General features: G+C 38.1%; 2 protein-coding genes across 2 annotated transcripts; one reads left to right on the top strand and one right to left on the bottom strand.

Annotated features, from left to right (window-relative positions):
* The first annotated feature begins 134 nt into the window (after window positions 1–134).
* On the top strand, window positions 135–4310 carry PIFI (post-illumination chlorophyll fluorescence increase). The gene is made up of 8 exons (XM_086238886.1): window positions 135–402; window positions 1327–1459; window positions 1772–1856; window positions 1940–2018; window positions 3227–3340; window positions 3421–3533; window positions 3724–3834; window positions 3936–4310. The coding sequence occupies exons 1-8, from the start codon at window positions 294–296 to the stop codon at window positions 4050–4052; spliced, it is 861 nt and encodes a 286-aa protein (XP_086095012.1). The 5' UTR covers window positions 135–293; the 3' UTR covers window positions 4053–4310.
* Window positions 4311–9915: 5605 nt separating this feature from the next.
* On the bottom strand, window positions 9916–11977 carry LOC147287037 (phosphatidylcholine:diacylglycerol cholinephosphotransferase 1-like). The gene is made up of 3 exons (XM_086241837.1): window positions 11393–11977; window positions 10809–10946; window positions 9916–10430 (listed from the first exon to the last, which is right to left on the bottom strand). Exons 1-3 carry the CDS (start codon window positions 11786–11788, stop codon window positions 10110–10112), a joined length of 855 nt encoding a protein of 284 aa, XP_086097963.1. The 5' UTR covers window positions 11789–11977; the 3' UTR covers window positions 9916–10109.
* Between the last annotated feature and the right edge of the window lie 6244 nt (window positions 11978–18221).

The raw sequence follows: 18221 nt of genomic DNA, 5'->3' as shown, positions 1-18221 counted from the left end.
TTAGATAAGGCGGCGTTTTGGGTTTGGGCTTTTGGGCTGTGTTCAGATTGTGAGGTAACGAGGTTGTATAGGATCCAGATATTTTTTATCCCCATTTTAGATTTTTTTCTTTTTTGGAATCTCTGAAATTTGTGTCTGTAATTGATTGGCTTCCTATTTGTCTTTTTATCTTCATCTAAAGCTCTCTTTTTTTCTCCACTGTATTCTTGCCCAACTGATGAGTTAAGCTACAACTTTTTCTTTCTTCTTGGTGTGTGTATTGGCAGTTGGAGCAAGCAAGAAAGGTGTGATTCATGGCGGCAACAAATGGGTCAGTCTTTGCGTCTGCCACCCAATCTTTTCAGACCACCAGGCCATCCATCTTTGGCAGCAAAGCAAGTCCACCTACTTCAAACACTCTTGGTGGGTTATCCTTCTTTGTCTCTGCTAGTGCTTCTAATTATTTGGTTTTCCTCAAAGAAATGTGGATAGTGTGCACTATAATTATTCATGGGTTGGTGTCAAAAGCATGTGTAATGTGTGATTTCTGGAAGAGTGCTTGTCAAAAGCATCTGTATTGAAGTTGTGTACAAGCATCTCTTGCTAGTTTGCTACTCATAATAATTTTAACTTACCTTGGAGGGATAGCAATTAGAACATTACTTTTGAAAGCAGTTTTGAAGTGGGTCTGTGTGCATGTTTGCCTGTCTTTCAAATGATATCATTTATCTTATCTATACCTGAAATTTGAAAGAGAGATAACGATTAGTGTTTTTAACCTTACCTCAATCTCTTAGGTTTAGATGCCATTATAAATTCATCTAATATCAGCCCAATTGCTTGCCTATGATAAAATAGAAGAACAACAGGCCAAAAAGAAACTCAATTTACTAACCATCACAGAGTTTATCTGAATTTGAGCAGGTGTAATTGTTTACTCTTTTTTTTTGTTTTTTCTGTTTGTGAATGCCATATTAAACATGTTGCTATGTTCTTGATGCACCCGATTCTTCATTTCTTCTAACACAGTTTACTTTCCGTTTTTGATAAATATTACCATTTATCAGTTATTCCCTTCCTAACATATGACATTTAAACTTTGGAGATCATTTCATAAATATTTATAAGTATCTTGTATCTTCATTTGAGATGAGGTTTGGAGTTGTATTTTAATCCTCTGCATCGCAATAAATTTATGTTTTCTGTTCAAATCATTGCATCATAAGACTTAAGTTCAAGTTGGACAAGTGATTAATCCAATGGTCGTACCTCAATAATTGATAACAAAATAGCATGAGACTTTGTTTTAAGACTTCAAATGCATAACACTTCTACAATCTAATGCAGCTAGCAATTTTTGGGGTTCTTCATTTCCAAGGGGCCCTTTAAAAGGGAAGAAAGTTGTCAAGGTCAATGGGAAAGTTAGTGCTGCAGCAACTGTTGCAACTGTTGCAACAACTCCCGTGGAGGAAGTCAAAGAGTATGATTTTTTTTTTCTTTTGGGTAGATAGTATGAGTTTTCAATGTCCTTTAGCTGTAATTGCACAACTATATTCACTTATTATTAGTATTAATATAAAATCTTGAATTTTTAGTCCTTTTGAGCTAAAAATAATGAAATGAAGCATCCTCTGATAAAGTGTCATACAAGCAGCATGCTGAGGTTGAATTAACATACTGCTGGCCATGACCAACTGGATTTCTCTTTCTATCAAAACATTTCTTTGCCTCTTCCTTAAGAGGCTGAATTGGAATCATGTTAAGATTAAAAATGTAAACTCCCTTTTTTCAGCTTCTCACTTCCCTCATGGGCCATGTTTGAACTTGGGAGGGCTCCTGTATATTGGAAAACCACGAACGGTCTTCCTCCTACGGCTGTAAGTATGGCATTGGCGCAGAATTACTTGGGTTTTCTTAATTGTCATTTTCTTACAATAAATTCAATCACAAACTTTTGCAGGGTGAAAAGCTAAGGATTTTCTACAACCCAGCCGCAAATAAACTTGTTCCAAATGAAGAATTTGGGATTGCCTTTAATGGTACATTTCAATACACCATGTCCATGTGACCTATGAGTGCAAACCATATTATAGTCTATAGCTTCTTTTATAGATAGTAAATCATCCAATATAAAAATGGGAATTGGAAAATGTTACTTATCTTGAATTCCTTTAAAGCCTTATAAGATCTGAGCAGTTTTTTGTATTATATAAAATTCATTTTACTTGGTTAAAATACCCTGGAAAATGCAAATGAACTATGTTTTTGTTAGTCTAATATACGGGTGGGTGCATTCCCTAATAAATTAAGCTTTTGGGGTAGAAGGGTAATCTGATAGTTCTGTGTTTGAAACCTCTCATACCCACTCCCCTATCATTTGTTAACTATGTGCTATGTTTGCATCTTCACATTCCGAATGAGGCCCTACACGTTAAGTTCTTGTTTTACTACAATGGTAGTCTAAAACTAACAACTCCTTGATAAGTTCCTTTTCTTTCAGCATTGTTGTTCCCTCTTCTCTTCACCTATGGTTATAAGCTTTTGAACTACAATAGTAGTCTAAAACTAATAAGTCCTTGATATTTTTTTTTTTCCGTTCAAGCATTGTTGGAACTTCTGGGCTCCACTTATGTGCCATGGGCCCATGAGGGATTTATAACAATGCTCAAATTAATGATTTGGAGTATTGTCTTGGCTCCTTGTGATGCTTCTACGGGCTTTGGGGCTTCGAAATTCTCCCACATTTCAGTTACTTTATTCATGTTTTTCTGCTAGGTTACCCATTTCCTCACAGATTTAACTTTTGGAATACATTGGTAGTAAAACTATTAACTCCTTGATAAGGCCTTGTTTTTTTTTTTTTTTTTTTCAGCATTGTTGTTCCCTCTTGACTTCACTTATAAGCCATGAGAGATTTGTAAGAATGCTCAAATTAATGGTTCGGAGTTTTGTCTTGGTTCCTTGTGCTGCTTCTTTGGCTTTGGAGCTTCGAAATTCTCCCATATTTCATCCCCCCCGTGGCAACCTTCTTTTTCATTGTAAAGCTGATGTCCAGAATTTCATAATCATGTTTTAGTATATGAAAAGGGGCTGCAAGAGTACTCAACTGAATATTTCAGTATTGTAACTCATTGATTAGTTATGCACTTCTGGTTTTGGGGTTAAAAAGCACAGTTGGATTCGCCTCTGCTTTTGCAAGTGTTAAGTCACCCTTTCATTCCTTTTGACTTGGTTGTATTCTTCACAGGAGGTTTTAATCAGCCTATAATGTGTGGTGGTGAGCCAAGGGCAATGCTTAGGAAAAGTCGAGGCAAAGCTGATTCCCCAATTTATTCCATCCAAATATGCATTCCCAGGCATGGTTAGTATCCTTCAGTTAATTCACCTTCATTTCTTGGCCATATAACTTTGTTTCCTAACAGACAGTTCATCATTCTCTAGCTCTGAACTTGATCTTTTCATTTACAAATGGAGCTGATTGGGATGGTCCTTACAGACTACAATTTCAAGTGCCTAATGCTTTGAAAAACAAACCAATTGAATTCTTCAATGAGGTAAGAAATAAGACATTCAGTCAAATTTTTGAATCTGCTATATTCAGCTTCAAATTGTTTCTTGTATGGTGCTTAAAGCCAAGTTCTTGGTTAAAGGATAATGAACAAAACTGAAAGCATTCAAAAAAATTTTTTTTGCTGTAATTGTATGACCATCCTGAAAGTACTTAGAAGATGCATTTTATGGCAGGGTCTAACAGAAGAGTTGAGTAAAGATGGTGCATGCGAAAGAGCAATCTTTCCTGATACAAGCGTTGTTGTAACAAGATGCACTTTAATGGGGAATTTGACTGTTAAAGGAGTAAGCATTTTGTCTACATTCTCAACTTCATTCTTTTCTTTGTCCCAGTAGTCCCAGTGTTAAAACCATTTCTAAATTTAATGGATGGAATGCCATTGCAGGGTGATCGTTGCAACCTTAATCTCGTACTGGGCTGTACAGATCCGAGCTCACCCCTATATGACCCTCTAGCCAATGTAGATGATGGATCATGCCCAATTGATCTGGATTCTGAGTAGCATTGTGCATTCGGTACCTGCTCATAGTCTCACGCGTAAATATATCATGGTGTGTAATACTATGCGGTGTCAATGTAGTCTGGAAAGGCATGTGTTGAGGCATGGTGATGGAAACTTCTGAATTGTTGCTTTTATACTAGTCATAGTTGCAATCTCATCCATGCCATTCAAGTTAGCATTTTCTTCACTGTCTTGCTGCCACTTGCTGCTGATTTCCTAAAGAAATTTGAATGTATACTAGTTGGATCCCAACATGCACACATGGGTTTTCAACTTTCTTTTTATTTTTTCAAAAAACAAGGAGATTTAAACATAAAGATCTATCACTTTTTCATTCCACCCTAATGCCACTTGAATTAGAGTTCATGACCCAACATTTTCTACTTGAATGTCAATTATAGACTTGTGAGACCCATAATCATAGGCCATAAGTGAGAGTACTGGACTAATGTGTAGGAAATTTTGTTGGGTTAGATGGGATGTGATTGACACAGAGTCCAGAATGATAGCACGAGTACTAGAAAATGTAATATGGGAGAGTAATTGTGGTCCAAAAAGCTAGGAAGGATATCATTTTACTGTACTCGTGGCCATAAAGTGTAAAGTGGTGGGTCATTGGCATGGTTTTGTGTTGATTTGATATACATTCTTGGAGCATCTTCCAAGAGTGTTCTACTAAATTGAGCAAAAATGACGAGAAAATTATTTTGATTAACTATGGAAATTTTACTTCAACAATATTCTCTATTTTCTTTATTTAAAAACATCAACTAAATTCTCACCAAGGCTAAAAACAAAGGAAATTCTATTAACTATTTTCTCTCTCCTCCGAGCCATATTTAGCTAGCCGAAAAGTAAATTCTATAATAGCTAAGTTGATAGCTAATTTGTTGGAGCAGGTTCTTAAGACAAAATAATGGCTAAGAATAATGGTTTATATAATCTTTTGGACATGCTCTTAGTTCTTTTCTAACAATTTAAGTTTTTTTATTATAACTGTTGTTTAAAATGATACCATAAGAATTGTAGTTGTAGGTCCCGTTCAAAACCTTCAATTATCATTCTGACTTCCTTATTGATTTGCAAGGTGCAGGAGTTCCATTGTGATGGAGAGTGTTAACTCGGCTTCATAATTCAAATTTTTAAAATCCAATAAATGTCTAGTTCTTAGATTGAAGAAAAGTAAGCTGGGAAGTTCTTTACAAATAACCAAATCACATGAATTTAATCACTCGCAGCAAGGAATTAGGCATGTAAACAATATGATGCAAGCTAGGAAGTTCTTTACGAATAGCCAAATGACATGAATTTAATCACCTTGCAACAAGGACATCGGCATGTGAACAATGTGATGCATGTCATTTCTTCTTTTGATACTCCTTTAATGTTAGGTTCTTATTTCTTAAACAACTAAGGTTTAATGTGAAAATCTGACCAGCTTCTCCTTTACCCTTCTCATATACATAAATAAATGCAAGCATAGTGTGATGGTCATCTGTTGGAATAATAATCCAATTTCTCTATTATTATTCTCTTGAAACCAGAAAGGCAGTTTGCGCCCTTTGAGGCATTTGTCAGTTGTAGCCTTTTGAGGCATTTATGTTGGTTGGTTGGGTGCTGTATCCAGCTTCCTATTTGTACCAAGAGAGGCCCCTGTTCTCTCTATGACATTATTGAGTTTTTGTCTCTGTATGGAATATCTCCAGCTGAACCACATAAATACCTTTGTCGATCTTTGTTAGCTTAAATAGCTTCCTATTTTCTACATGGTATCAGAGCAATAAGATTCTTAAGGATCCCCAGTTATTTCTTCTGATCAAGTTCAAATGGAAGAATATCAAAGGAAGCTTGCCTCTGCTTCATCTTCCTCAATAGTCTGTGAGCAACAACCTTTCAAAGGCAAACGAATCCAAGTATCTTGTGATCATTGTGGACAGGCACGACACACCAAGGACAAGTGTTGGATTCTCCATCCACACTTGAAACCAAAGTTTGGAAAAGTCAACAAAACAGTGGGAATTACTACTAGTTCTTCAGCTTTAATAAGCCAGCTCACACAGCTACTTCAACAGCTTAAAAAAACTGAGAATGACACTTCTGAGGTTTACACCTCTTCTCTTGCGCCAGGTATTTTTCAAGCTTTTTCTTCTATTTCTCATAATGTGAAGTCTGACATCTGGATTGTGGACTCTGGAGCAACGGATCACATGACCAACAATAAAAGCTGCCTCCAAAATTTCCATACTACGAATCAGACAGTTTCTGTTGCTAACGGGCATTCAGTTCCCGTTCTTGGTCGAGGAAACATCAACCCACTTGGCTTTTCAACTACTGAAGCTCTCTTTGTTCCCTCTTTTCCTTTTCAATTACTATCAGTGGGGAAGCTAACCAATGAGCTAAACTGTGATGCAATTTTTACTCCACATTCTGTGATCTTTCAAGATCGAGTCACCAAGAAGAAGGTTGGTGAAGGAACTTATTCCAATGGTCTGTATTTGCTGAATCAGCAAATAAACAACTCAAGAGTTTTTCAAGTTAATTCTCAACAAATGGATAGCTTGTGGCATCAACGCTTAGGCCACCCCTCAGCTCGTGTTTTGAATTCATTGTTTCCCTCTCTAGAGTCTAGCTCTGCTAGTTGTGAAACCTGTCACTACTCCAAACAAGCACGACTGCCCTTTGCACCATCATCATCCACCACAGAGAAGCCTTTTGATTTAATTCATGTTGATTTATGGGGACCAGCTCCTGTTGATTCATTTGATGGTTTCAAATATTTTGTGATCTTTGTGGATGATTTCTCACGTGCAACCTGGCTGTATCTATTAAGATCAAAGAATGAAGCTTTCATTTGTTTCAAAGATTTTCATCATATGATTCTCACTCAGTTCAATGCGCCTATCAAGGTTTTAAGATCAGACAATGGGACAGAGTTTTTATCCAACAACTTCTCTGCATATCTAACTGAACATGGGATAATGCATGAAACAAGTTGTGTAGGCTCACCCCAACAAAATGGGGTGGCAGAAAGAAAAAACAGAGATCTTCTTGAAAAGACAAGATCAATTATGATTCAAATGAATGTTCCAAAACGTTTTTGGTCACAAGGGGTTCCCACTGCAACTTATCTCATCAATAGGCTTCCAAGCCGCATTCTGGGATTTAAGTCACCACTTGAGATCATTAAAAAGCGAAAGCTGAATTTATCTCATTTACGAGTCTTTGGCTGCCAATGCTTTGTTCATATTCAAGCTTCTCACAGAGATAAGCTAGAGCCTCGTGCCACCAAGTGTGCATTTCTTGGATACTCTTCTACTCAAAAAGGATATAAATGCTATGATCCAATCAACAAGAAGATTATGATTTCTCGTGATGTGATCTTTGATGAAACCAAGTCTTTCTTTGTGAAAACGCAGGAGATTGAACCTCAGGGGGAGCATTCCTTTGATCAAGTCCCATTGCCAATCATTGATGAAAGCTCCATGTCTTTACAACATAATCAAGGGGAAGCAGAACCACTAAGTCCTATTCCAGAAAATATGCATCAAGAAGCTCGTATCTCTAGTACATCTTCTAATGAAGGAGTAAGGAAATCAAATAGAATCAGACAACAGTCAACAAGGCTCAAGGACTTCGTTACTTATCAAGCTGCAAGGTACCCTATTGATATGTACCTTTCTTATGCTAATCTTTCAACTTCTCATGCTGCTTTTGTGAGCTGCATTAACAATACCACAGAACCAACAAGTTTTCAAGAAGCTGATACACAAACCATTTGGAAGAAGGCCATGAAGGAAGAATTGCAAGCTCTTGATGATAATCACACCTGGACTATTGTCAAGATTCCAAAAGGAAAAAGACCAGTGGGATGTCGTTGGGTTTACAAAACAAAATTTAACAGTGATGGGTCCATTGAACGACACAAAGCAAGGCTTGTGGCTAAGGGATTCACACAAACTTATGGGGTTGATTACAAAGAAACGTTTGCTCCCGTTGCTAAAATGAACTCTGTTCGTGTTCTCTTGTCCATTGCTATCAACCATAGTTGGTCATTACATCAAATGGACGTAAAAAACGCTTTCCTGCATGGAGAATTAGAGGAAGAGGTCTACATGACGATTCCTCCAGGACATCCTCAAGAAAACCAAAGAGGAATGGTTTGCAAACTTAACAAAGCTTTATATGGATTAAAGCAATCTTCACGAGCTTGGTATGCTAAGCTTAGCTCGGTTCTTGAGAGTACAGGATATAGACGAAGTAGTGCTGACTCCTCCTTGTTTGTTAAGAAAAGAGGCTCAGGAACTGTGGCTGTTCTTATTTACGTTGATGACATCATCATCACAGGAGACAATGAAATGGAGATAGCCAGGTTAAAGTCCTTTCTATCCAAGAAATTTTCTATTAAAGATTTGGGTCCTCTAAAGTTCTTCCTCGGTATAGAAGTTGCATCTTCCAGCAAAGGCTTATTCCTCAATCAGAGGAAATATGTCTTAGATCTCCTCAAGGAAACTGGAATGCTTCAAGTTAAGCCCATTGCTAATCCAGTTACCAGCAAAGGTAAACTTGATTTGTCTGGAGAGTTGCTAACCGATGTAAGCAAGTATCAACGAATTGTGGGAAGACTCATTTATCTCACAATCACTCGTCCTGACATCACCTTTTCCGTAAGCCAAGTAAGCCAATTTATGCATGCTCCTCGTACTTCTCACTGGACAGCAGTAAAGAGAATCCTTCGTTTTTTGAAAGGCTCTCCTGGTCAAGGAATTTTGATGAAGCATCATGGGCATTCTGAGATTAAAGGTTATTGCGATGCAGACTGGGCTGGAAACCCAATTGATCGCAAATCTACAACAGGATTTTGTATGTTTGTTGGAGGAAATTTGGTAACTTGGAAAAGCAAGAAACAAACTGTTGTTGCTCGATCCAGCGCTGAAGCTGAATACAGAGCAATGGCCTCAGCTTCAAGTGAGTTAATTTGGCTTCAATATCTTCTCAATGATTTGGGAATCAGAAAGTCTCTTCCTATGAAGTTGTTCTGTGACAATCAGGCTGCCATTCACATTGCCTCAAATCCTGTTTTCCATGAAAGAACTAAACATATTGAAGTGGATTGCCACTTTGTCCGTGAAAATGTGCAGGCGAATATTATCAAATCTGCATTTGTGAGAAGTGGTGAGCAACTTGCAGATATTCTCACCAAAGGAGTTCCCACTAACCAGTTTCAACAACTTATGTTCAAGCTTGGGTCTGTCAATCTTCTCGCCCAAGCTTGAGGGGGAGTGTTGGAATAATAATCCAATTTCTCTATTATTATTCTCTTGAAACCAGAAAGGCAGTTTGCGCCCTTTGAGGCATTTGTCAGTTGTAGCCTTTTGAGGCATTTATGTTGGTTGGTTGGGTGCTGTATCCAGCTTCCTATTTGTACCAAGAGAGGCCCCTGTTCTCTCTATGACATTATTGAGTTTTTGTCTCTGTATGGAATATCTCCAGCTGAACCACATAAATACCTTTGTCGATCTTTGTTAGCTTAAATAGCTTCCTATTTTCTACATCATCTGATTTCAAAAACAATTTAAGAATTAGTGCACAAGACTAGAAAGTAATCAACAAACTAAGAATGGGATCATTGAAAGTTCTTTCACAAAGAATAAAAAAAAAAAAAAAAAATTGCATCCTAGAGGAAGAAAAGAAAAGAAGAAAACTATTTGAATCATCTTAACTAACCACATTGCGGATGTATCTATCTAATAGAAGTAAGATGGGTCCTACATGAATGGATCCCACTTTTATTAAAGAGATGATCCACAAGGTGCTTAGTTGAAATGATCGCAAATCTCATAGCATTGCTCAAGAATAATAAATAGAAAGGGAAAAAGCATTGGACAACAAACCAACCACATTGAGGTCTCTCTCAGTATATGTACACTTTAAACACCCTAGTTCTAGTAGGCTAGCTACTTTCCTTTCATCATAGAACTCACTCTTCCACGTTTCAAAACATACCCAAATTCCTTCCTACCCCAAACTATCTATCTGCCATTGTTTTTCTCCATCTGTTTAGGGAAACAAAGCCTCTTTGGTTGCAGTTGTTGTAGTTGTAGCTGCTTTTCTCTTGCTTTCCTCATACTTGCCAGCCAGAGAATCAAAGAGAATACCAGCCCCAACCCCCACTGCCAAGTCTATTGTGTAGTGGCCTCTAGTCCCCAGCAACCTCACTGCCTGCAGCACATTGAGTGCATCAAATGTCCATGCCAATTCCCACCTCTGCATTCTTCTCATGTCTAGGGATGCAATCACAGACCCTGCTACATGCCCAGAGAAGAACAAGAAAAACGATACATTCCCAACCGGGAAGTCCACTCCTGACCCCAAAAACCCCTGTCAACAGAAAATTTCAATCACAATGCCCAAAATGTGAGATTGGTTATTGACAAATGTGGGATGCAAGCATGTTTGGAAGTGCATTTAGAAGTGTCAAATATGCTTTCATATAATTAAAACCAGTTCATTTGACAAAAATAACTAAAAGTGGTTTTTGGCTTTCCTTTCTTCAATGGGCGGAGTTAGCTTAGCATATATGTTAAGCACTTCCAAACAAGCCAACAATGTTACGAAGCACTTTTTATAGCGTTTGACAAAAATAATTTTAAAAGTATTTTTATTCACTCCAATGTAACAAAAAAATGTTAATTTCTTTCATGAACACTGCCAAACAAGCCCAAAAGCACTTGCAAACAAGGCTGCATTTGGGTTTACCTGAGGCAATGGGAGTTGGGTGGAGTAGCCAAGGATTCCCCTGCAAGTGAACATGAAGAGGGCTGAGATTGTGGCTCTTGGGCGGCCCTCTATTAGCCACGTCCATAGTATATATGTTGTCTGCATCCCCACAAACGCCTAGAAACACACACAAACCGCCATTCAATTTTGCAGAACTAAATGTGGCAATTAAATGCAATGCAGTCCGAAATCCAACGTCCCAAAAAAAAAAAATCCCAAATTTATGAAAGAGAATCAATGGCTTTGAAATCTAGCTACCCCAAATTTACCAAATGCAAATGCACAACAAATTGACCCACAATACCCAAAATGCACATAAATGTAAATGCAGCCCCGTCTCAGAAATGTGATTGTTGTTTCTTAATATGACAAAAATCAAATTGCCCAGAAGGCCAAAGCTGCCACATTGATTAAATTAATATAACAAGACAAGACAAGCTAGCTAACCCAGAACAAGAGGGACAAAGAAAATAAAATAAAAAACAAAACAAACCCAGAAAATAAAACAATGAGAATAAACCAAAACGAAAATGAAAATGGAAATGCAGTTAATTATATAATACCGTGTTGAGAGCAGCGAGCAAGGTATTGAGGTTGGGCTGGGAAGCCAGGAGGAGGTGGAGGGAGCGCGTGGTGACGAAGCCGATATCGAAGGGCGGCGACGACGACGGCACCATGCGGAGCGTGTACTCCACGCCCATGAAGAAGAGGAGCCCCAGGGCGAAGACGCAAGGTACCCAATGGTGCCTCGCCACGTGGAGCACGTCATGCACCGTCCACGTCATGAAGGAGGCCTTGGCCTTGAAGCTGCCGCAGTAGCCATTGACCAGGTTCTTAGACTTCATCGCAGCGTCCTCCTGGTGGTCCGGCTGGTGGGTTGTTGTGTGAACGACGCCAAGGGGTTTGCCGTTTAGGGCCCTTTTGTGCCTGGGCTTGAGAACCGAAACGGCGCCGTTCATTGTGGGATGATATAATTAGGAAAAAAAAAAAAACAGAAGAAGCAAGATTGTGGGCGAAGAAGGGGTGTGGATGATACTATTTAGAGTGAAATACAAAGGGTGAAGGGGTGGCGGAGTTACCAAAGAAATGTACAAGTGATGGGTTGGTACTTGGGAGTAGGAGGTTTTGGCCTTTGGAAAGTGTGTGCGTGTGACTTGTGAGAGTTGAAGTGAGATATGAGAATGTGTGAGTGGGAAAGGAGAGGGTTTATGGTGTAAAGAGCACACGTGGTGCTCAAGCATTGTCACGTGTGACTTGTGAGACTTTTACACTCGTGTATTAGATTTTTTTAGGGTTAATTTTATTTATATACCTTAATTATACATCACTTATCAACTGGGTACCTCTGATTCAAAAACTTTCATTCGGGTACCTCAACTTCAATATTTCGTCAACTTAGTACCTCCGTTAGGAAGACCGTTATATGCATACGTAGCGCTGACGTGGCACACGCAGACCCCACCATTAAATATTGACTTGGCATTTAAAAATAGCCACCTAAACCAAAATTAATAAAAAACTAATAAACCTTTAAAATAATATAATATATAAAACTTAAATAATTGAATTGAAAAAGAAAAAAAAATGGAAGCCCAAACACCCAGCAACACCACCGAACCCCCCTCCTCCGTCGTCCCTGCCTGGGGTCCGAAACACCAGGGACTCGCGGACCATGCCGAAGAGGTCTTGCATCGTTGTTAGGGGCTTTTCGGTCGGTTTCTGCAGCTCAGTGGTGAAGCTGTGCAGAGAGCAACGTTAGGATTCTGTGAGTGTGTGTGTGTGTGTGTGTGTGAGAGAGAGTGAGAGAGTGAGAGAGAGAGAGAGTGATGCGGCTCGGGTATGCGCTGGGCGGGGCGGGAAGGGGCTGCGTATGGGTTGGGTTGGTTTTCGGTGGTGATGTGGGGTCGGGGCTGGGGTAAGGCAGAGAGAAAGGAGAGGGACGAGGAGAGGCACGAACTGCTAGTGGCAGAGAGAAAGGAGAAGGACAAGGAGAGAGAGTGAGGCAGAGAGAGATCGAGTAAGGCAGAGAGAGAAAGTGAGGGCCTGGGGTTGGGGCTAGGGGTTCGGAAGGACGCAGGGGGGAGGGTGGCGGTCGGTGAGAGAGGCAGCAGTTGGGTGGCTGTGCAGGGGAGGCGGAGGTGTTGCTGGGTTTCTGGGCTTCCTCTTGAATGATGGTTAGTTCTTGTTTTTCAAATCAACTTTGATTTTAGCTAAAAAAAATTTTGGGGAAGAAAAATCGATTTTGGAGATGGGTTTTGGATGTTTGATGGTTTTGATTGATGGGTTTTCCTTAAATAATTAATTTTTTCAATCTTGGCAATGAGTTTTTGGTTTCTGTTTGGAAGAGTTTGGGAAAGAGTGGAAGAGAGGTTAGGGTTAGGTGGGAGAGGGGGTGCGACGGGACAGGGGGTTTGGGTTTGAGGTGGGGGGGGGTGGCCTGTGTTTGGGGGGGAGGGGCGGGGAAGGTGGAGGGGGTGGCCTGGGTGGGGGAGGAAGGAGGTTGCTAGGTGGGGGTTGGCTTTTTTTTTTTTTTTTTCAATTTTATATAATTTTAAGGGTTTTATTGATTTTTTTATTATTTTTTGTATATGTGTCTTTTTTTAAAAGACAAATCAACGTTTAATGGTGGGATCCGCGTGTGCCACGTCAGTGCCACGTATGCAGATAACGATCAGACTAACGGAGGTACTAAGTTGACGAAATATTGAAGTTGAAGTACCCGAATGAAAGTTTTTGAACCAGAGGTACCCAGTTGATAAGTGATATATAGTTGAGGTATATAAATAAAATTAATCCATTTTTTTACTTCACTTTCTTCCATGTTTAGCTCATTAATTAAGGAAAATATCTTGAGGGGTTATAGATCTATGAAATCGGCTCTTTAATATAAAAGTGTGATTCATTCGGATGAGTCTTGATAAGTAGATTCTACATGTATTAAAGAGGTGGGTTGGTCGTCAATAAAAACAATCTAAAATAAATAGAGGTATTTGATAAAAAAAAAAAAAAAAAGTTAGTAATAGATTAGGCAAGCTGTTAATTAGGTCAATCCAAGACGGATTTGATATATTAATTTGAATTCAAGACAACATGCACATAAGTGAATTTCAAACTACTAGCTAGCAAGTGCGAAGCTAAGATTATAGTTTGGGGTGGGTCATGGGCTTTCAGGCTGTTGAAGAATGAAGTTGGTCTTATTTGGTTGAACTTTTGGGTGAGTTATGGATTGATTCACTCTATTTTCACCAACTACAGGCTACAGCCCAGGTTAGTGAACATGAAGTTTAGCCACTGTCTATAGAAGTTGATACAAGTGTACCATTCCAATTTGGAAAATGTTTGGGTCACCCCTTGGGGTACCCCAAGGTCACCCCTTCCCCCAAAATAACAATTTCGGTAATGTCGGCGCATGATCGGAACCGTTCACTTTTAGATCACCTATTATAGATCATCTATGCAAAAAATCAAATCAATCGGAAATCGTTTGGTTATATAACTATTGTCAATTAAGTAGAAAAAATTGATGGTTTTCAATTAAAAGTAATTTTTTGACCAAACTGTTGATTTTCTCTATTTAATCAACAACAATTATATAATCAAACGATTTCTGATTGAGTTGATTTTTTGCAGAGATGATCTATAATAGGTGATCTAAAAAGTGAACGATTCCAATCATGCGCCGGCATTACCAAAATTGTTATTTTAAGGGGAGGGGTGACTCAAGTATTGTCCTTCCAATTTCCAAGTAACATTATCTTATAATAAATTAATGACAGAACAACGTGATCATCCAAATTTAGGACCGACCTTATATACTTGATCGGAATTCGAGACACTCGTTCAACTCGTTCAACTCAGGTCCCAATTGAAGCTTGGATTAGACTTGTAAAAGTGACTCAAACGTGATTGGTCGGACCCGAGCCAAACACTACATATAGATATAATAGATAGGAGATAGAAATTGTGAGAGGCTGAGAGCAATGTGTAATTTGGTTTTCATTTTTTGGTCAGGCAGTTTGGCACGTGGACGGTGATGCAGCTTTTGGACCTTTAATTTGGTACCAAAATTAGTTTACTTTGCCACGTAAGCTCACAGAACTCCATGGACAGTTGTGCACGCGCGTCTGATGGAGCGTGAGGAAACAAACCATGCGTGGATCAATCTGGGAGAGGCATCCAACGTTGTAAACTTCATTAATCCCATCATTTGCATGTCAATCACCGTCCATGGCTGAGAACGCTTCCAAATTACGCTGATTTGCAATGTGTGGGTCCCACTTGAACTTCAGATCTAAGAGGACCTTTCATGAAAATAACACATTTTTTGTGTTGAGTTCATACAATAGTGATTAAAAGGGCCCAAATTAAAGAGTTTGATCTATAGACACTAATCAAATCAATAACACTAAAGGAGAAAAAGTATATACACGCATGACTCATATGTCAATAACACGAATCAAACCAATATGACATAACAATTTCCTAGTTTAGTATAAATAAAAAAGTTCAAAGTGAATCAAGTTGTTGAACAAGTAAAATCTGCCATATGAATTGATATTCAAAAAAATTGGGATTGTTTTTGGTATATACGTATATGCATATATGTAGTCTAACTGTATCTGTGTGTTTGGATAAAGAAATTTAACTCGGTATTTCATTAAAAGTCAGAATTTGAGAAATGAAAATCTCCAATTCCCTTGTTTGGTCTCATTAACAGGAAAATCTTAGAATTCTATGCGGAAAAAAATTATGAAATTTGAGAGTCATAAATTCTGATTCCAAATTCCACCTAAATAGGTGTCATTTCCAAATTCCATGACATTTGAGATTTTAAGAAAAAAGACCCACCCACCACAACCACCATCCAGACTTGGATCCTTTACCAGTTTTTTTCCTACTAGACTATATCTGACTTTTGATCTCAGCTCTCTAATAATCATTTGTGACTTAGATCTTGCCACATTTACAAACTTTTTTTTCCACAAATAATATTAAGAAATTAAAAGGTTAGAAAAACAAAAAATCATAAAACCCACTGCCCACCCATCTCCACCCACGCCACCTCCAACCACCCTCATAACCTCCTCCCCTTTCTTTTTCTCTCTTATTTCTCTCTCTAAACTCTCTCTCACTTCCCTCCACCGACAGCCGTTGCAACTTTGCCATTCTTTTTTTTTTTTTGGTAACAGTTACGATTGCGATTGGAATATGTTGGGCTAATCTTTATTTGGTCTGCCATTTGGGATTCCCATCAATCTGATCCCAACCTGATTTCCAAGTTTATTATAAGAAAATGCAATTAATGGAGATGCTTTGTAATGTCCTAAAAACAAAATAATAATAATAATAAATAATAATAATAATAATAATAATAATAAATAGATAAATAAACATTGGGCTACATTTCTAATGTTTGATCTTTAGCTCAATTTTCTACAACATACAAAGCCCAACTTGAAAAAAAAAAAAAAAGAAAAAAAAAAAAAAGGAAGAAGGGATAACAACCAACGCCATCAGCCTTCTCAAATTAGAACACCTAAGCCTTGATCAAGGGTGATGATTCCTTTAGAGGGATGAGTCCTTATTTAAATAATGATTAGGTTCATCTCCTCTTAACTGAAAACATAAGCCAATTAGACTATAAAGTATGCTTAAGAATACTCTTGAGTAACAAAATTGAACAGAGGAAAAGAAGAGAGCGAGAGAGAGAGGAAGAGAAAGAGAGAGAGAGAGAGAGAGAGAGAGAGAGAGAGAGAGTGAGTGAGTGAACTGGAAAGGGACAGAAAGGGGAGGGAAGAAAATTGAGAAGGTTAGAGTTCAAAGTTAAACTCCATCTTTCTTGGTTGTTTAGACTTTGTTTAAATAATTGAACTAACATCTTTTAGTCTCTGTGTTTTTCTTTTTACTGTAGGAATCACAAGTTTTAGCCTCTTTTTAACTCCAAATGACAGGAAGGAAGGTGAGCTCAAGGAACCTTGGGTGTCCTTAGCAAATTTTCTTTTGAAACTTTTATTTTTTAAATTTTGTTTATACCTCTTTGTTTAATATTGTTAAACTAAAATTAGGTCATTTATAACCTTATTATAGCCATAGGAATAAGTTTTGAGGGTTGAAAATGAAAGAAAATGAAAAACCAAGAAAAATGAAAAATCTGGAAATTTTTCCAGAAAATTCGCATGTTCGTATGGTCTCCTTTCAAGCCTTATAACTTGAGTTTTAACCGTCCGTTTTTCATGTTCTTTATATGTTTTAAAGAGGGGATGTAGAGCTTTAAAACAAGTATAAGTTTGCTCAATTTGGTAAAGGTTTGATAGGTCAAAAGTCGAGTAAAAAATGAGATAAAAAAACTGAAAAATCTGGAAAATATGGGCTGTTTTAAATAGACGATGAACAGTGACCAGCCAGCCACCCCACTCGCACCGCCGGCGCGTGGTGGCGCGTGCGGCTGTTTCCGGCAACCGTTTTTGCCCAATTTTCACCCTCATTCTCTATTTTTCGATATGAATCCATTGGTACAAGTTTCGCGTCAATCCGACACCTCTAAGTTAGAGTGTGAGTTACATTCTCTTTAAAAAGAGAGTGAAATAAATTTAAATTTAATTAAGTTATATCTAAACTATATTTTTTAAACTTTTTAGACCCGAACACATAGGAACGGACCAAGAAGGAACTTGTGCTCAAGAAATTAAGGTAGGGTCTCTATTTCCCCAATGATTGGACTATATTACAATTAATCCTTGTGTCATGTTGTGTGATTTATTTTCTTGTGATAATTTATCTTTATTACTTGTGATGTTATTTCTTCATTAAATGTATCAAGTGCATTCTATTTGTGAATAAGCTTTTATTATTAATATTGTGTGTGCACTGTGAAATTCCTAAATCTGTGATACACTCAAATTGCGTAAGGTTAAATTATTATGCATGTACTATTTAATTTCTCTATACATGCATTAATGTTTATCTTTACATGCATAATCATAAGTGCATAAGGAAAGTGTGATTGTGAACAAGGTTAAAAAAAATGATTAATTGAGACACCAAGAAGAGAGGGAGATGAACTTGGTGGTCTCGTGATTTATTAGAGACACCATGGAGAAAGGGAGATGTACCTGGTGATCTCATGATTTGTGGAAGAATTATTGAAGAAAAAGTGGAATTAATTATATTCAAAATATTTGGGCTTAAGGGACGGACGAGTGTTGGCTCATACTTGGGACATTCGGGGCCACAGTGGAAGGATGCACGGTATGGGACGTGTAGGCCTGTTTGTCTTGGGTATGTGTCAACGGAAATGGTTAAGGAGTGAGTACACACATTCTCAATGCATATAATAGAAATCATTATCTGTATTTTTTTTTTCTTTTACTGAGACATTGATTAAATGTGATA

The sequence above is a fragment of the Dryas octopetala genome, chromosome 4 (genome assembly GCF_963921425.1).
Source record: "Dryas octopetala chromosome 4, drDryOcto1.1, whole genome shotgun sequence".
Classification (NCBI taxonomy): Eukaryota; Viridiplantae; Streptophyta; class Magnoliopsida; order Rosales; family Rosaceae; genus Dryas; species Dryas octopetala.
Note: the sequence above shows the minus strand (reverse complement) of the source record. Positions and strands in the feature narration are given on the sequence as shown.

Excerpts from the sequence above, each read along its gene's own strand:
- LOC147287037 (XM_086241837.1), bottom strand. The coding sequence starts at position 11,788 with ATGAACGGCGCCGTTTCGGTTCTCAAGCCCAGGCACAAAAGGGCCCTA. Across the intron at positions 10,947-11,392 it reads TGCTCGCTGCTCTCAACACG|GCGTTTGTGGGGATGCAGAC; the intron begins GTATTATATAAT and ends GTGTGTTTCTAG. Across the intron at positions 10,431-10,808 it reads CCCAACTCCCATTGCCTCAG|GGGTTTTTGGGGTCAGGAGT; the intron begins GTAAACCCAAAT and ends TTCTGTTGACAG.
- PIFI (XM_086238886.1), top strand. The coding sequence starts at position 294 with ATGGCGGCAACAAATGGGTCAGTCTTTGCGTCTGCCACCCAATCTTTT. Across the intron at positions 1,857-1,939 it reads ACGGTCTTCCTCCTACGGCT|GGTGAAAAGCTAAGGATTTT; the intron begins GTAAGTATGGCA and ends AAACTTTTGCAG. Across the intron at positions 3,534-3,723 it reads CAATTGAATTCTTCAATGAG|GGTCTAACAGAAGAGTTGAG; the intron begins GTAAGAAATAAG and ends ATTTTATGGCAG.